Here is a 15,843-nt window from a genome sequence, read left to right on the forward strand (position 1 = left end):
TAAAATACCGTAAGGTAAAAAGTATTTAACACCTCCTTTGAAACATTACAAAAAAGGCAGTGAATGTGAAAATATATGTAATCATTTAAATGGGAAAAATTAATTAACATGATTAGCTTTTATTTTTCTATACTCCAAACAGGTCTATGGCATTGCTGCAAGACATAAAATGATCACCCTGTAATGAGTCTCACACTCTAAAAACATGTCATTCATTTGGGCACGGAATGAGTAGCAATTCAATTTGCACATGTTGTGGTAATTGAAATAAAAGTGCAGTCTTCTACATTTCCATAATTGCCTTATTATCCTTAAAGGTAATTTTTATCATTTGTTTAATCAATGATAATAAATTCCCTTACCTACTGGACTTAGTAGGTACCTTCTGGCACTTTTCTATGGTATCAGTAGGTGCAATGGTAACATTCATTCATTAGACAGATGACAATTAGAGGTGGTCTGCCAGATAACTTGTAGTTACCAGGTAATGATATACAGTATACAATCCTCCTTTTCTTCTGTACCATGCTAAGTAGTAAGTTTGCTGTTTTTCTTTTTGTTTGTTGAGCTTGTCATCAAGAGATGTGAAATTTCCTCTGTTCAATTTCAACAATACACATCAAAAAATGAATATATACAATTGAAGAATAAAAGAACAAAGTGCTTTCAAAATAAAGATGATCTGTTGTATTGCTGTTTGGTGTTAGTATTTTTAGGTCAGTGTGTGTTGTGAGAATTGGGGTGTTTTTATTTGGGAAACAACAACTGTTAGTGTTCTGGTGGACTGAATTGGTTTGGATAACTGTTTGAGTGCTTTTAGTATGTTTAGGAGATGAGATCAACTGGTGTGCACAACTGCATGTTGGTAAAGAGAACTGCAGGAAAAGGTTTGAAAAAGTGAATATCAAATTGAGTAATGAATGTAACAAATTGTAAAAAACTAACTACAATAGTATACTCGTCTAATGTTTGTTTGAGTGTATGATTTCATTTCTTTTAATTTATTTTATTTAATATGTTTGCAAACCATCTGTTTCAGTTAGGGTTAAACTCACCAAATTGGTCTAAAAATAGAGGATGGGCCACACACAAAGCAATCCAAAATATATCTCTCATGAAACTTTCTAAGTTTAGCTGTACAAAATGAAGTGGGGTAAACAAAGGATTTTCTGTTTCATAGAACATTAGGACTAAATGTAACAGGGATGTAAAGAATATACAGAGCTGATACTTCCAAAAACACCCATCTGGTAAAGAATTATTAACATCTGATAGAACAGTTTAGTGCCCAAATACAGTATACAAGTAACAATGCACTGCATACAGATTTCAGTATTAGCAGACACCTCATTTATTTATACATATAAAACTGCTCAAAAAAAATTAAAGGAACACTTTAAAAACACTTTCAGATATCAATTGGAAAAAAAATCATGCTGGATATTTATACTCATATGGACGGGGTAATGTGTTAGGAGCGAAAGGATACCACATCATTTGATGGAAATGAAAATTATCAACCTACAGAGGGCTAAATTCAAAGACACCCTGAAAATCAACGTGAAAAAATGATGCGGCAGGCTAGTCCATTTCGCAGACATTTCATTGCAGCAACTCAACAGTAGTTTGTATGGCCCCCACGTGCTTGTATGCATGCCTGACAACATCTGGGCATGCTCCTAATGAGACAACGGATGGTGTCCTATGGGATCTCCTCCCAGATCTGGACTAGGGCACCAGCATAGGGTCTGACAAAGAGTCCAAGGATTTCATCCTGATACCTGATGGCAGTCAAGGTGCCATTGTCTAGCCTGTAGAGGTCTGTTGATATTGATATGCCGCCCCAGACTATCATTGACCCACCACCAAACGGGTCATGCTGAAAGATGTTACAGGCAGCATAACATTCTCCATGGTCTTCTCCAGACCCTTTCACGTCTATCACATGTGCTCAAGGTGAACCTGCTCTCATCTGTGAAAAGCACAGGGCACCAGTGGCAAACCTGCCAATTCTGGTATTCTATGGGAAATGCCAATCAAGCTCCATGGTGCCAGGCAGTGAACAAAGGGCCCACTAGAGGACATTGGGCACTCAGGCCACTATCATGAAGTCTGCTTTTGATTGTTTGGTAAAAGACATTTACACCAGTGGCCTGCTGGAGATCATTTTGTAGGGCTCTGGCAGTGCTCATCCTGTTCCTCCTTGCCCAAAAGACAAGATACCGGTCCTGCTGATGGGTTAAGGACCTTCAATGGCCTCACGCCTCAAGGGCGTCACTTCCTGTGAGCCACCTATAAAAACCCCTCACCCTCCATACTTAGTTCTGTTTTGAACTCTAACCTGTACACATTGTACACTACTTTAAAGCCTTTTGCAGCCTGAGAAACTATACGGGTGGCTGCCCCAAACCGTCGTTGTGTGTCCGGCTGTTTGTTTCACAATATATATGTATATAAAAAGTGTGTAATATATATAAAGTGTTCTTTTATTTTTTAATTTATTTTAATATATATATCTCTCTATTATAAAAAAATCTTTGTGAGGGATACTAGGGAGACGAGACGTGATCTTCAAGACAATTTGAAGTCCCGCGAGAGACACTTTAACTTCCTCCCAGCTCTTAAAACAATGAGAAGCGACAAGCAAAACACGCGGCTCACCAGCAGCAGAAAGCCAGCAGATGATCCGATCGCTTCTCCTTAGCATGCGTTCAGCCACCCTAACCACCCTCCTTCACAACACGAAGTGGCAGAGAAACGAAGTGGCAAAAGGACAGCTGCTTTACAGGCTTTGAAATGATCAGGCAGTGAGACAAGCAGAACAGGCAGCTCGCCAGCAGCAGAAAGACAGCAGATGATCCAATGGCATCTCCTTAGCGTGCGTTAAGCCGCAACCCCTTCACAACATGAGCAGCGTTATATGTCCTACGAGAAAGAGATGTAACCACGCCCGGGGCCGGAAATAAAGGACAAGTATTGTTTTTACAAAAGTTTTAAAGAAAAAGAGAAAATAATGCATATGTAACAATTCCCATGAAAATAACAATCTCTTTAAGTTGTATATCCAATAAACCAAACCTGGGGGTGGGTAAGCGAAGCAAGCAGGGGGCGAAATCCCCTAGTATATTTATATATTTATACTGTATATATATATATAGAGAGAGATATAAAAATAAGTCTCTTTATCTGTCATATAAAATTCCTTGCATAGTGAATGTATAATTTTTCACAATACCCAACTTACTCTCCAGAGACACACAGAGAGGGAGAGAGAAGCTTAGGGTCAGAGCACAGGATTGAGTATTCTTACAGCACCCCTGGCAATTGCAGCATAAGGGTCTTGCTCAAGGGCCCAACAGAATATTATTCCTACTGGCACGGCTGAAATTGAAATCAGCAGCCTTCTATTTACCGGCACAGATGCTTTAGCAAGAGAACCACCACTCCACACACAGATATGTACAACAAATCAGTGGTGACAGCACATGGACTGAGAACAATGGTGCATGAAATGGGGGTACAATAAGGAATGTGTTTTATATGTTTGGTGTATAGCTGGTAAATGTCTTTTGAAGAATGTTATAACTTTTAAACATGTTAAATCAACTTTAGACATATGAGTGATTGTTGGGATGTATTGTGCTTGTGCAGATGGAAACAGAAAGACCTCATTTAGAGCTAATGGATATTTCATTGGCTTGGTTCTGAATGGGATAGTACTGTTACACTAGTATCTGAATTAGCCATGTGGATCAAGTGTTCTATTAAAAACTAAAAAATAAATCTGTTCTTAAACTGTCTAGTAACATGAGGAATGGTTGTGCCAACTCTCACCTGATTTGCAGTTAATGTTGCCATCTGTCAGACTGCTGCTGGGCTCTGTGTGATCTTTAGAGGCTAGGTTGGTGCAGGATTTGGAGACAATGTTTGGCTGGCACTTATCTTCTTCCTTTTGTACTCGCTCGAGTTCTTTCTTCCATTTCTGTTGCAGCTTCTCCTTAGCAGATTTGGAAATGATATTGCTGATCTAAAGACAGCACATTACTTGGTAGTTGTACATAGTATTATTAAGCAATTATTATGATTATTGCTTCATCTGTAGTTGTTTTCTAAATGTTTATTAACAACAGTACACTGATTTATGGAAATAAGCATTATAATTTAATCTGAATAACTATTGGTGTAGGACAAGGAGCTGAAAAAGCAGATGAAGCACAGCCATTATCAAGTTTTTTCAAATATTATTTGAATTGCAGTAATGCTTCATTTTCTTTTAAAATTTTATGTCTAAAAAGTACAGTATATTAGCACATAAAAGCTCCACATTATCAGTTATGCAAGGTATGAGCACATTATCAGGATGGTTCTTCTTCTTTCGGCTGCTCCCTTTAGGGGTCGCCACAATGGATCATTTCTTCTGTATCTTTCTTTCTCTGCATCTTGTTCTGTTACACCCATCACCTGCATGTCCTATCTCACCACATCCATACACCTTTGTTTAGGCCTTCCTCTTTTCCTCTTCCCTGGCAGCTCTATCCTTAACATCCTCCTCCCAATATACCCAGCATCTCTTCTCTGCATATTTCCAACAAATGCAATCTTGCCTCTATGACTTTGTCACCCAACAATCCAACTTGAACTGACCCTCTAATGTACTCATTTCTAATCCTGTCTATCCTTGTCACACCAAATGCAAATCTTAGCATCTTTAACTCTGCCACCCCCAGCTCTGTCTCCTGCTTTGTGGTCAATCTATGGTGTATGGTATGGTATAACATTGCTGGTCTCACTATTGTCCTGTAGACCTTCCCTTTCACTCTTGCTGATACCCGTCTGTCACATATTACACCTGACACTCTTCTCCACCCTTTCCACCCTGCCTGCACTCTCTTTTTCACCTCTCTTCCACAATCCCCATTACTCTGTACTGTTGATCCCAAGTATTTAAACTCATCCACCTTCGCCAACTCAACTCTCTTCATCCTCACCATTCCACTGACCTCCCTCTCATTTACACACATGTATTCTGTCTTGTTCCTACTGACCTTCATTCCTCTCCTCTCTAGAGCATATCTTCACCTCTCCAGGGTCTCCTCAAACTGCTTAACAATGTCATCAGCAAACATCGTAGTCCATGGGGACTCCTGTCTAATCTCATCTGTCAACCTGTTCATCACCATTGCAAATAAGAAAGGGCTCAGAGACGATCCCTAATGTAATCCCACCTCTAACTTGAATGAATCCGTCACTCTTACCGCAGACCTCACCACTGTCACACTTCCCTCGTTCATATCCCATACAACTGTTACGTACTTCTCTGCCCCTCTCGAGGCACCCTGTCATATACTTTCTCCAGGTCCACAAAGACGCAATGCAACTCCTTCTGGCATTCTCTAAACTTCTCCATCATCATCCTTAGAACAAACATTGCATCTGTGGTGCTCTTTCTTGGGATGAAACCATACTGCTGCTCTCTAATCATCACCTCACTTCTTAACCTAGCTTCCACTACTCTTTGCCATAACTTCATGCTGTGGCTCATCAATTTTATTCCCCTGTAGTTACTGCAGTCCTGCACATCCCCCTTATTCTTAAATATCGGCACCAGTACACTTCTTCTCCACTCCTCAGGCATTCTCTCACTTTCTAAGATTCCATTAAGCAATCTGGTTAAAAACACCACTGCCATCTCTCCCTAAACACTTCCATGCTTCCACAGGTATGTCATCTCGACTAACGGCCTGTCTATTTTTCATCCTCTTCATAACTGTCCTTACTTCCTCCTTGCTAATCCGTTGCACTTCCTGATTCACTATCTCCACGTCATCCAACCTCTTCTCTCTCTCGTTCTCTTCATTCATCAGTCTCCTCCCTTCTGAGTACGTTTCCATCTTTATGCTTTATCACCCTAACCTTCTACACATCTTTCCCAGCTCGGTCCCTCTGTCTAGCCAATCTGTACAGGTCCTTTTCTCCCTCCTTATATCCTTGTACTCTTGTCTACTTTCTGCATCTCTCTGACTATTTCACTTCTTCTTTGCCATCCTCTTCCTCTGTATACTCTCCTGTATTTCCTCATTCCACTACCAGGTTTCCTTTTCCTCCTTCCTCTTTCCAGATGTCATGCCAAGCACCCTTCTTGCTGTCAGCCTTACTACATCTGCTGTAGTTTCCCAGCTGTCTAGTAACTCTTCACTGCCACCCAGTGCCTGTCTCACCTCCTCCCTAAACTCAACCTTGCAGTCTTCCTTTTTCAACTTCCACAATTTGATCCTTGGCTCTGCCCTCACTCTCTTCCTCTTCTTGATCTCCAACGTCAACCTACAGACCACCATCCTATGCTGCTTAACTACACTTTCCCCTGCCACTACTTTGCAGTCTTCAATCTCCTTCAGATCAACTCTTCTGCATAGTATGTAATCTACCTGTGTGCATCTTCCTCCACTCTTGTACGTAACACTATGTTCCTCTCTCTTCTTAAAATATGTATTCACCACAGCCATGTCCATCCTTTTAGAAAAATCCACTATCCTCTGACCTATTTCATTCCTCTTCTTGACACCATACCTACCCATCACCTTCTTGTCTCCAGTGTTCCCTTCACCAACATGCCCATTGAAATCCGCTCCAATCACCACTTTCTTTCCCTTGGGTGCACTGTTCGTCACTTCATCCAACTCCCTCCAAAAATCTTCTTTCTCACCCATTACACACCGAACTCGCAGATCATATGCTCTAACAACATTCATCATCACACCTCCATTTTCCAGCTTCATAATCATTTACTCGGTCTGACACTCTTGACATACTGTTCCTTCAGAATAATATCAACCTTCCTTCTCTCCATCATATCGGCTAACTGTCTCCCCTTACCAGTCATACTGCAAAATTCTAAGTTCCTACCCTCAGTTCCACTCTCTTTACTTTCCTCCTGTCCTCCTGCCTCGTCTCCCCACTCTTCTTCTCCTTCTTCTTCTTCCGCCAACAGTAGCCCAATTTCTGCCAGCACCCTGTTGGCTAACAGTACTGGTGGGGGTCGTTGTTAACCCGGGGCAAGAAGGATCCAGTATGGAAATTTGTATTGTTGTCCGCATATTGATTTGGCAAAGTTTTACACCGGATGCCCTTCCTGACATAACCCTTCCCATTTGACTGGGCTTGGGACAGGCACAAAGAAACACACTGGTTTGTGCATCCCCTGTGATGGTTATGATCATTAATTATTTTCTTGGTGCAGAAATGTCTTAAAGCTAGACAAAAAGTCGCTGAATAAATAGTAAACTACCTTCTAATCTACCTGCAAAAGTAATGTATATTTTTGTGTAGACTCCAAGATTTGACATTAGATTTTAGACCTGAGTCATTGAGCAAAAGTGAGTATCTCTGCTAAAGTTACTATTAAATAGCCTACCTTAGCCTACTGTCAATAAGACTGCTATTTTCAAATGCCTTTTATTTGAATTAGGTCAAGTTGGTATACCTAGTGTCACACACGCATGTTTAGGAGACAAGTAAAGGGCCTGAAGTAATGTAATTCCATGCCGGACAAGGGGGTAGCGAAGAGTAGTAATTCTCTCTCTTAATTCCTTGCAGACCATTCTCAGGAAATCTCGCCTGGTTCAGGGGCAACCAACGACATCACTTCCGGTTCGGTCCTGATGACATCACATCCTCTGTGAGCATTTAAAAGCTGCCATCTTAAAGACAATGATCAGTTCTGTTTTGGACTCAGTTGTGTGAACATGTCTGTTCTGTTTAATCAATTTTGCAGCCGGGAAATATTATATGGGTGGCTGCCCCAAACCTTCCCAATGTCTCTGGGTCATTCTTATTACACTAGATAATTAAAAAATGAACGCCAATGCTTCTTACTCAGACAATATCTGTTTGTTTTGCAAACAGTATCTTTGAGATATCTAAAGCTGTTATGGAACATTCTTTTTTATCTTCTATAAAATGTAAGAGGATTATTTCAAGGAACAGTCCAATAGTGGTGGTGACTCAGAGATCCAAAAGAATGAATTCAAAACATGGCCAAATCACCATCTGTTCAGACTTTGCATGTTCATAACACTCTGTATAGTTTTTTTCCCCCCAAGTACTTAAATCTTCATTTTGCATACATAAATACACTTTATAACACTTCAGGTGAGTGTCTACCAAGTACCCAATAATTACTTGAACCCTTGGTAAAATGAGCAGAGTGTGTGTGTTGTGTATGGGTCTTTGTTGGAATTGTATTACTGTAAGACATGCAAGTTGCATTTTACACAACTCAGAGTGTACACATGGTAGGTAATACATTTGAACATTCACTAAAAGGATAATTACAGTATATAAAAAAACTGACACAAAATTAAATTTAAATATTTCTTGAACAAAACTGGCCTGTAGATATTATTGCAAGATTGGTTCATCCATTTTTCAGTTTGTTTCTTTGTCTCAATATCAATGATGTCTTTTCCCCAGTCAGCCATCAGTTGGTGCCAAGTCCATCACTTTGCACCTGACTACAGCTGTCATGTTATGTGTGTTTGTAGTTTCATATGTCATCTACTAATGCTTGGTAATTGCAATTACTAGCAAAGAACAATAAAAACTTGTCACATAGTTGGATACAATAGAAAAAATAGTTATAAACTGATTTAAAGTAGGTAAGAATCTAAATGTAATAAGCAACATTTCCTAACTGGAACACCATAATCATAAAATAAAACTGATTCAAAATAAGCCTTTGATAAGTGAATCTAAAGTAAACTGAGATAATAAAGTGGATATGACACAATTAAGCCTGCTGTGGACAAAATCCTTACAGAATATACTCTTTTTAATTTAAAGCCTTAAGACCTACTGCCTTAACATTGGATCCTGAAATGTAAAATGAAGTAAAGGTGCTTTTGGATCATTAGATATCAGATTAAATCCATCAAAACAATCATATGATCAAGAATTTGGGATAAAACTTGAAATAGTAACACCTAAATTATTTTCACTTTTTATACACCATTTTTGTCCAGAAAGGTGTTGGACAATACACACTGTTATCAAAAAATGAAAAAGAACGATCAAGCTAATTTGATTACCTTGCAGTTACATTATATAATTACTGGTACTTTAGATGGGTCATGGCTTAAAGTTCTTATTTTTTGATTGATGACCATGTCTTTGCCAGTGAATTCTTGCTTTAATTCTGCTTCAATTCTGTGCCTATTTTGACGATGTTCTTGCCTGCTCTTTTGTACTTGATTAACCGGATTAATTTAGTTACTGTTTATTTATTTTGGCAATGTCTCCTTGTACTGTAGGTGCCAGAATTGGATAAATTAATCCATATTTTAAATATGTGGCCAGCTGCTTCCACACTTGCATAGCTGTAATTGCCAAATATGGGGTGAATCTCAATTAGGGATGGGATGAATAAGCAGCAGCATGACATTTGTGAGTTTGTGGGTAGTGGTAGTACATGAATATCAGTCTTCGGTTTCTTGCTCCACCTATGTCACGTGCAGATTTATGAATGAGAGTTAAGATTAATTATTACAATCCTTTTGAAATAAAAAGCTTTCCTGTGTGCTTAACTATTCTGGAATTTGCTATAAAGCTTAAACCTTTTATGTTTTTGTGTATATAGTCCTGATGATGTATTTTAGTTTGGCATTCAGATGCCACAGCAAATGTATTTTATTACCTTCTCTTGGCTCTGTGGTTGTGATCCAGTTATGTTTTTGTCATTAGTTTCTTCAGAATGACCTTCATTGTTCTCTAGCATTTCTGCATAAGTAAAAAATGGAGAAGTCTAAAAGCGCAATACATAAGTTATTCAACAATTTAACTCCATGTTGAACTCCAAGAAAATTCTGTAATGAATTTCAGTTGAATAACAAATTGTCTGACTTAGGACCAGGGCTGTATTTCATTGACTCAAATTATTTGTCATAGCCACAATGTCCAAGATACATGTATCCATCCATCCATCCATTATACAACCCGCTATATCCTAACTACAGGGTCACGGGGGTCTGCTGGAGCCAATCCCAGCCAACACAGGGAGCAAGGCAGGAAAAAAACCCCGGGCGGGGCGTCAGCCCACCAAGATACTTGTAGTACATAATAATTATTTAACCAACTTTTGTTTAATTCAGAAAACCATAAGTAGTCTCCAAAGTCTGAAATCATCAAAACCAACTATCCTATTAACTTGTGGAAACCCGTTGTAGGGGCTACCCTGACAATATGGGGTGTAAAGCAAGAATCAAATGTGGGCAGTGTTTAGTACATCACAAAACACCACACACTCTGTCTTCTCTCTAGGCCAATGTGGAGTCTTTAGTCTTAAATTACTGCATAAAAGAGTAGTACTAGGGTGTTGTACTGTGTTAGCTATTATGGATATAGTGAAAACTGTGCAGAAAACTGAAGAAGTTAGAGTGAAAAACAAAAACAAACAAACAAAAGCACACAGGAAAAGGAAGAATGCTCAAGCTCTACAAAGGAAGTGCCTAAAATTTATGATGCTGGAGTTGGCTATACCCATACCTACCTACCTGATCTACTGAACATTTTTGGTTCATTACAAAGTACAAAGTTCTTAATGCCACAAATGTGTCAAGCAGTCCTCTCATTTTGTCTAAAGATCTGACTGACTGAGCTTATTGATACATCTGCAGATGTCACTCTCTTTCTTAAAAATGACCCAGCCTCATTCATTCTGTAGCTTAGGAGTATAGGCTGAAGTTGTATAATGGATCGTTTGGTGGAAACATACAAAAACATGCATGACTTATTTATACTATTTTGAAGGAAATCAGTGTCCCATACTTATAGGATATTAAGCAATTGTCTCAAAAAATAGAAAAAAATGATTTACCTCCTTCTGGCATTACTTCACATTGTAATATTGCAGAACCCAAATCTGAATTGGGGACTTCTGCTTCCACCAGTGATGTCCTTAAAATAAAACATAAAATTATTGCTGGCATTAAAATGATTATGATTGTAATTTAAGGAACAGCTCTCAGTGTTGCCTGCCATGCACAAGCAAATCACATTAATACTATAGAAGATCTATGAGGATTAATTCAAAGTCATTGGTTTTCCAGTTGAATATTCTTATTTAGGAAGTGAAGACTTTTGAGCTGCTATGTACTGTATTATAATACTGTGATAGTACTACAAGTATGCAACCCATCAAATGTGATGTACGTACATCATTCTCACAGTATCTATTTATAATTTATACAACCCATATATGCAAGATTCTTCTTGCCTTAATATCTTTTATAAATTTGTTTAAAACTTTCTATCACTTGTCACAGAAAACAAACAACTATACAGATTTGGTTTATTCATATGTACATGAACTCAACATAAATTCGTCCTCATGTTCACCTGGTATTTTATAAGGTGTAAAAACAACATTAATAATCTTGTTTTCAACTGTAGACTAAAGTTTATGTCACTTACAAAATTAAATAATAACTAAAATATATAAACTATATAAATTATGGAAACATATGAGATTTATATGTTGTAAATAGGAGAGAGTTGGGCTAAAAATATCAAAGTGAGTTTAGTAAAAGCAGTGAACACATTTTGGATTATATAAAAGTGAACAAATTGTGGAATTTTAAAGAAAACCAAGTAATAATATGTTTATAAATTATTCTAACATCTTTGAAATTCAGAGAGCTAAGATATATAAATGATTTGGTTTGTTAACTTGACTTTGAAAATGCATGGTATTAACTTTCATGTAGTTATTTTTCTTCAGGGGATTGCAGACCAGTTATTGCCTGTGTGGACTTTTTTTTATGTAAACCTGGGCTTTCTGAGGCATTATGGTTTCCTCCTTCTGATGACTGGCATTCCAGATGAATCCTGCCTTGGATTTGGCTGCCCATGGCCCTGAAGTTGAATATTTGGAATGAGAAAATGGACAAGTGGATGGACTTTATCTAAAGTATAAAAAATGATTTACGAAGGGAAAATGAACAAAATTGATTTATCTGGCTTTACAAAAGAAATTTGGAAACCAAATGTTTTTAATAATCAAAGAAATAAAAATTGAAGTGTGGCTCAAGGGTGCTATGAATGTCATTGTGATTTACCAGTATTCGAATGTAGGTTTCATTCTTAGATGGGGTGTCTTCTGGGAGGAGTTTGCTTTCTGATACCTGGGTTGTCCGAAGTTGGCACACTCTCTTGAATCTGGGACATTGATAGTCATAGATCAAGATAGAAACACAACACAAAAAGTGTTGGAGCAAAAGTGTCAGTGCTTTTAGTATTCATTGTTCAAACAATAAATATATTGTAGTGCTTCTTCTTTAAATAAGTAAGTCAATAAATAATCTAATAAAATCAGTGCTCTTGTGGAGGTTAAAAGTAACAATAAATAAGTTGGGGTAAAATCGAAACATAAAAACAAAGGATCTGTCCTTTAAAATCATTCTCTGCTTTTTTTCTGAGTGCCCACTCAGAGTGTTTGGTCACTCCTGCTCCTTTAGCATGCAGCAGGAGCGACCCGGCATGTACCATTCACTGTCTCCTCTTAGGGCCATTACCCAACTGGCCTGTTTTCTCTGCTTAGCAGCAGCAGCAGTCTGGCCACAATCCTGTTTCTTTATCGTTTCAATCCTTTAACATCTGTGTTTCTTTCTTTTTTGTCCTTTTCTCCTTTCTTCCACTATCCTTTTTTTTTAAATTTCACCTTTCATTTCTTTTCTCTCTCTTGATCTCACCCTGTCTATCCTGCTTCAGTGGGCACAGAGTCCTAATTATACATCCCAGTGTGTTAATGATGAAATTGTCTGAACTGCGTGTGTCTGCACATGAATGTGGGCTCCACCAGTTCCCCCATCAACACTACAAGCCCGCTCATCCATTAAAATAAGGTGGGAAGTTCATTATTGTACCATGGTGTACTCTTGCTAGCTGGTAAAAATGTCTTTATTGCATTAATGTCTATTTTATTACAATATCTGAGGCAGTCATCATAAGAAGAGATATAATTCTTCTGCGATGCTTGATATAACTGCTGCTTTGACTGAATAAACAGAGACAATAACATCACTAGTCACATGCAGAGTATCGAATCAAAATCACGGACTTCGCACCGAAGTGCATATGGATGATGACTAATATATAATTGCCTTGATCAGATAAATTTAGACTTGACTGGAGACTGCAAAATCTTTATAAATTAGGATCATTTCTTCTCCTGCATTACTAATTTACCCAAATAAATCTCAATTTACTTTGCTATATTATTATATTATGATTATTTTACATTTAAGCCTGAAAGCCTATGCAGATAACTGTGTTTTCTTTTTTAAATGTACATGCTTCACTGAATTGAATTAAATGTTTATTTTAATGTTCATAATCTCAAATAGAAAGTAAGAAAAATGGTAATAAATTAAACATGTCAGAATAGTGGACAGAGCATGTGAAAATGACATGCTGTGAGGTAAGCATTCAGTCAAGTTTCAAGTTATTTTTTAAGTACTTATTATAATTGTAATTAGAGTGCAGCACAGACAGTCAAATTTAGAAGCACTTATAGAAACTCAAGTGCACACATAGATGTAGCAGGTTTGCTATCTCCCAGAAAATAGTGGTATATATTTGTTAATTTCATATTGTTGTCTTATTCCTTCTTGTGGGTATCTTGTATTAAAGTCAAATTCTGTTTAACATTGGTCTTAGTTTCCCTGCCCTAGATGCATAATACATATGCCTCTAGACATCCATGAGCAAATTTTACTTTAAACTGGGTAGGACCATTTAGACACATCACTAAACCAATTTAATGCCTCATGAAGGCTGCACTCAAAGCAGGGACATTGGTTTTGAACTGCAAAAAGCAATGGTGCTCTTGTTAACCTGGTCCAACAGAGATCAAACGTCTAATTACAATAAACTTTCTACAGTCAAAATGTTTCTTAAAAAGACCCCCATTAAACATATGAGTATGTTGTGTGTGTGAAGAGAATATTGAATGTGATAAAAATGAGCATAAGTTGTTGCATTGGCATTCAAAAATGTCAGTGGAAGAGTGTTAAAACTGAATGATATGTTGTCCCAGGTGTTGTGTGTGCTTTCTGTTGTTCAGTTAAAATGAGGAGTGTAGGAGTCAGTGTAAGGTTGAAAGAACTGGCAGTTATGTTTGTGAAAATATGAATGGCAAAATATGCATTAGAAGTATACAATGTGCGGTACCAATCAAAAGGAGACGCAAAGGACTGCCATTAAGAGAGCTGATAATGTAGAACCACTGGAGATGAATCTGAATCATCAAATCTGTCTAATGACAGCAGTAGAAGCTCAGACAAGGATACACCTTACCCTACAGTTAGCTTATGCTACTGAGGTCCTGATTTGATAAGATCAATTTTAGTTTTTTTATTTTCAGTCAGCATGAAGTCTTTGATTCAGTTTTTTTTTTTTTTTACTCTGGTGGTTTAAAATGCATGTACTGGAGGGATTGAGAGTGGGTATTTTTGGAAGAAACCCTTTGGGAATAGCCTTTGCAGTGGCAAAATCACTTAAGAAATTGTTAGTGAGTTGACTCTGGAAATTAGTCTAGATGCGGGAATGAATGCCTTAAACTGCATGATCTGGGTGATATCAGTAAGCTTATCATCTGAGCCACAAGACCCAAGTGTGATGACCATGGTGTCTACAAGCCACTTAACCTGAAGATAAAGGTGACACAGGCAGTGTGAACACGAGCAGATGTGTGATAAGAGTGTGGGGTTACAGACTAGGCTAAAAGCAAAGCCAAACTGACCAACGCCTCCAAATCTGTCCCTGGCCAAAGCTTGTTCTTGGAGAACAAGCAAGATGTGCTTAAAATCAGACTAACTGCATGCAAGAAATCATGGAATGTTGTATCTTAATTTTTAGCATGGCATGGTTCTATGACAACAGACTCTTGTATATCCCCTTGATACACTGTTACTGATAGGTTGAACAAAACCTATGAGCCCAGTAAGAATAAAGGAAGGAGTTGGTATTTTTTGTTGTTAACAGTGTGTGTTGTATATGATAATGGCAAAACATTTTTAAATGATTTGTTTCATCTAATGACAAAATGTTGCCCCTTTAATCTGCTCAGAGAAGCGCAAATAACTATTTTACTGCTGCATGCCAATGCCAACATGGTACTCAAAATGCTGTCTGGGGTTATTAACATACAGGAATTAGCACACCAGCGGGATAGTTTGTTGTAATAGTCAGTTGTAATCATGCATAAATCAAATTGGGTATCCTCAAATACCATCTGCATGTGTGTGTTGTCCCACAAGTGGAATAAACATTTTGAATCTTGTTTACAGCAGCATACCTGAAACCTACAAAGCAGTTCTCCCTCCATATTTGCCAGTCTCTCGTTTTCTGGGGCCCACATAATATGGGTTATATCTATTTTTCAAACTGTCATCTGTAGTCTGAAAATGCTGAAGAAATGTTTCAAGATTATTTTGAATGTGCTTAGTAAGTGTGTTGATGATGTCATGTTTGTGAAAAAGATGTTTTTGTTTACCTCGGTCACGTTTTTTTTTTTAATGTGTGAAAAACCTAGAGCACCTAGTAACATAGTGAATAGAGCACCTTTGAGAAAAACTCCTCAAAGAAAGTTAGCAGGCCCAGATCTGTACTCAATCTTCTGGAACTGAAAAGGAGCGGTGCTAACCACCACCTCATTGGGCTGCTTCATAGAATGAAAATGCCGACAGCAATTGCAGTAAAGAACGATTAGTCACAGTTTTTCTTAATTAACTGTTTTTGAAACCCAGAATTTTCTAATGAATTTAATCAAGTTTATACTGTAAACATATGTTT

General features: G+C 37.9%; 1 protein-coding gene across 3 annotated transcripts in view; it reads right to left on the minus strand.

Moving 5' to 3' along the window:
- The window catches only part of LOC120525763 (TOG array regulator of axonemal microtubules protein 2-like), a 140,296-nt gene that overhangs the window by 40,020 nt on the left and 84,433 nt on the right, over positions 1 to 15,843 (minus strand). For all 3 annotated transcript variants that reach the window (XM_039748344.1, XM_039748345.1, XM_039748346.1), the window contains 3 exons: positions 10,868 to 10,947; positions 9,689 to 9,771; positions 3,835 to 4,027 (listed from right to left, as the gene is read on the minus strand). In XM_039748344.1, coding sequence (XP_039604278.1) covers positions 3,835 to 4,027; positions 9,689 to 9,771; positions 10,868 to 10,947 — 356 coding nt within the window. The remainder of the gene's footprint in view (positions 1 to 3,834; positions 4,028 to 9,688; positions 9,772 to 10,867; positions 10,948 to 15,843) is intronic.

This window comes from Polypterus senegalus, chromosome 3, assembly GCF_016835505.1.
Source record: "Polypterus senegalus isolate Bchr_013 chromosome 3, ASM1683550v1, whole genome shotgun sequence".
In the NCBI taxonomy this organism is placed as follows: Eukaryota; Metazoa; Chordata; class Cladistia; order Polypteriformes; family Polypteridae; genus Polypterus; species Polypterus senegalus.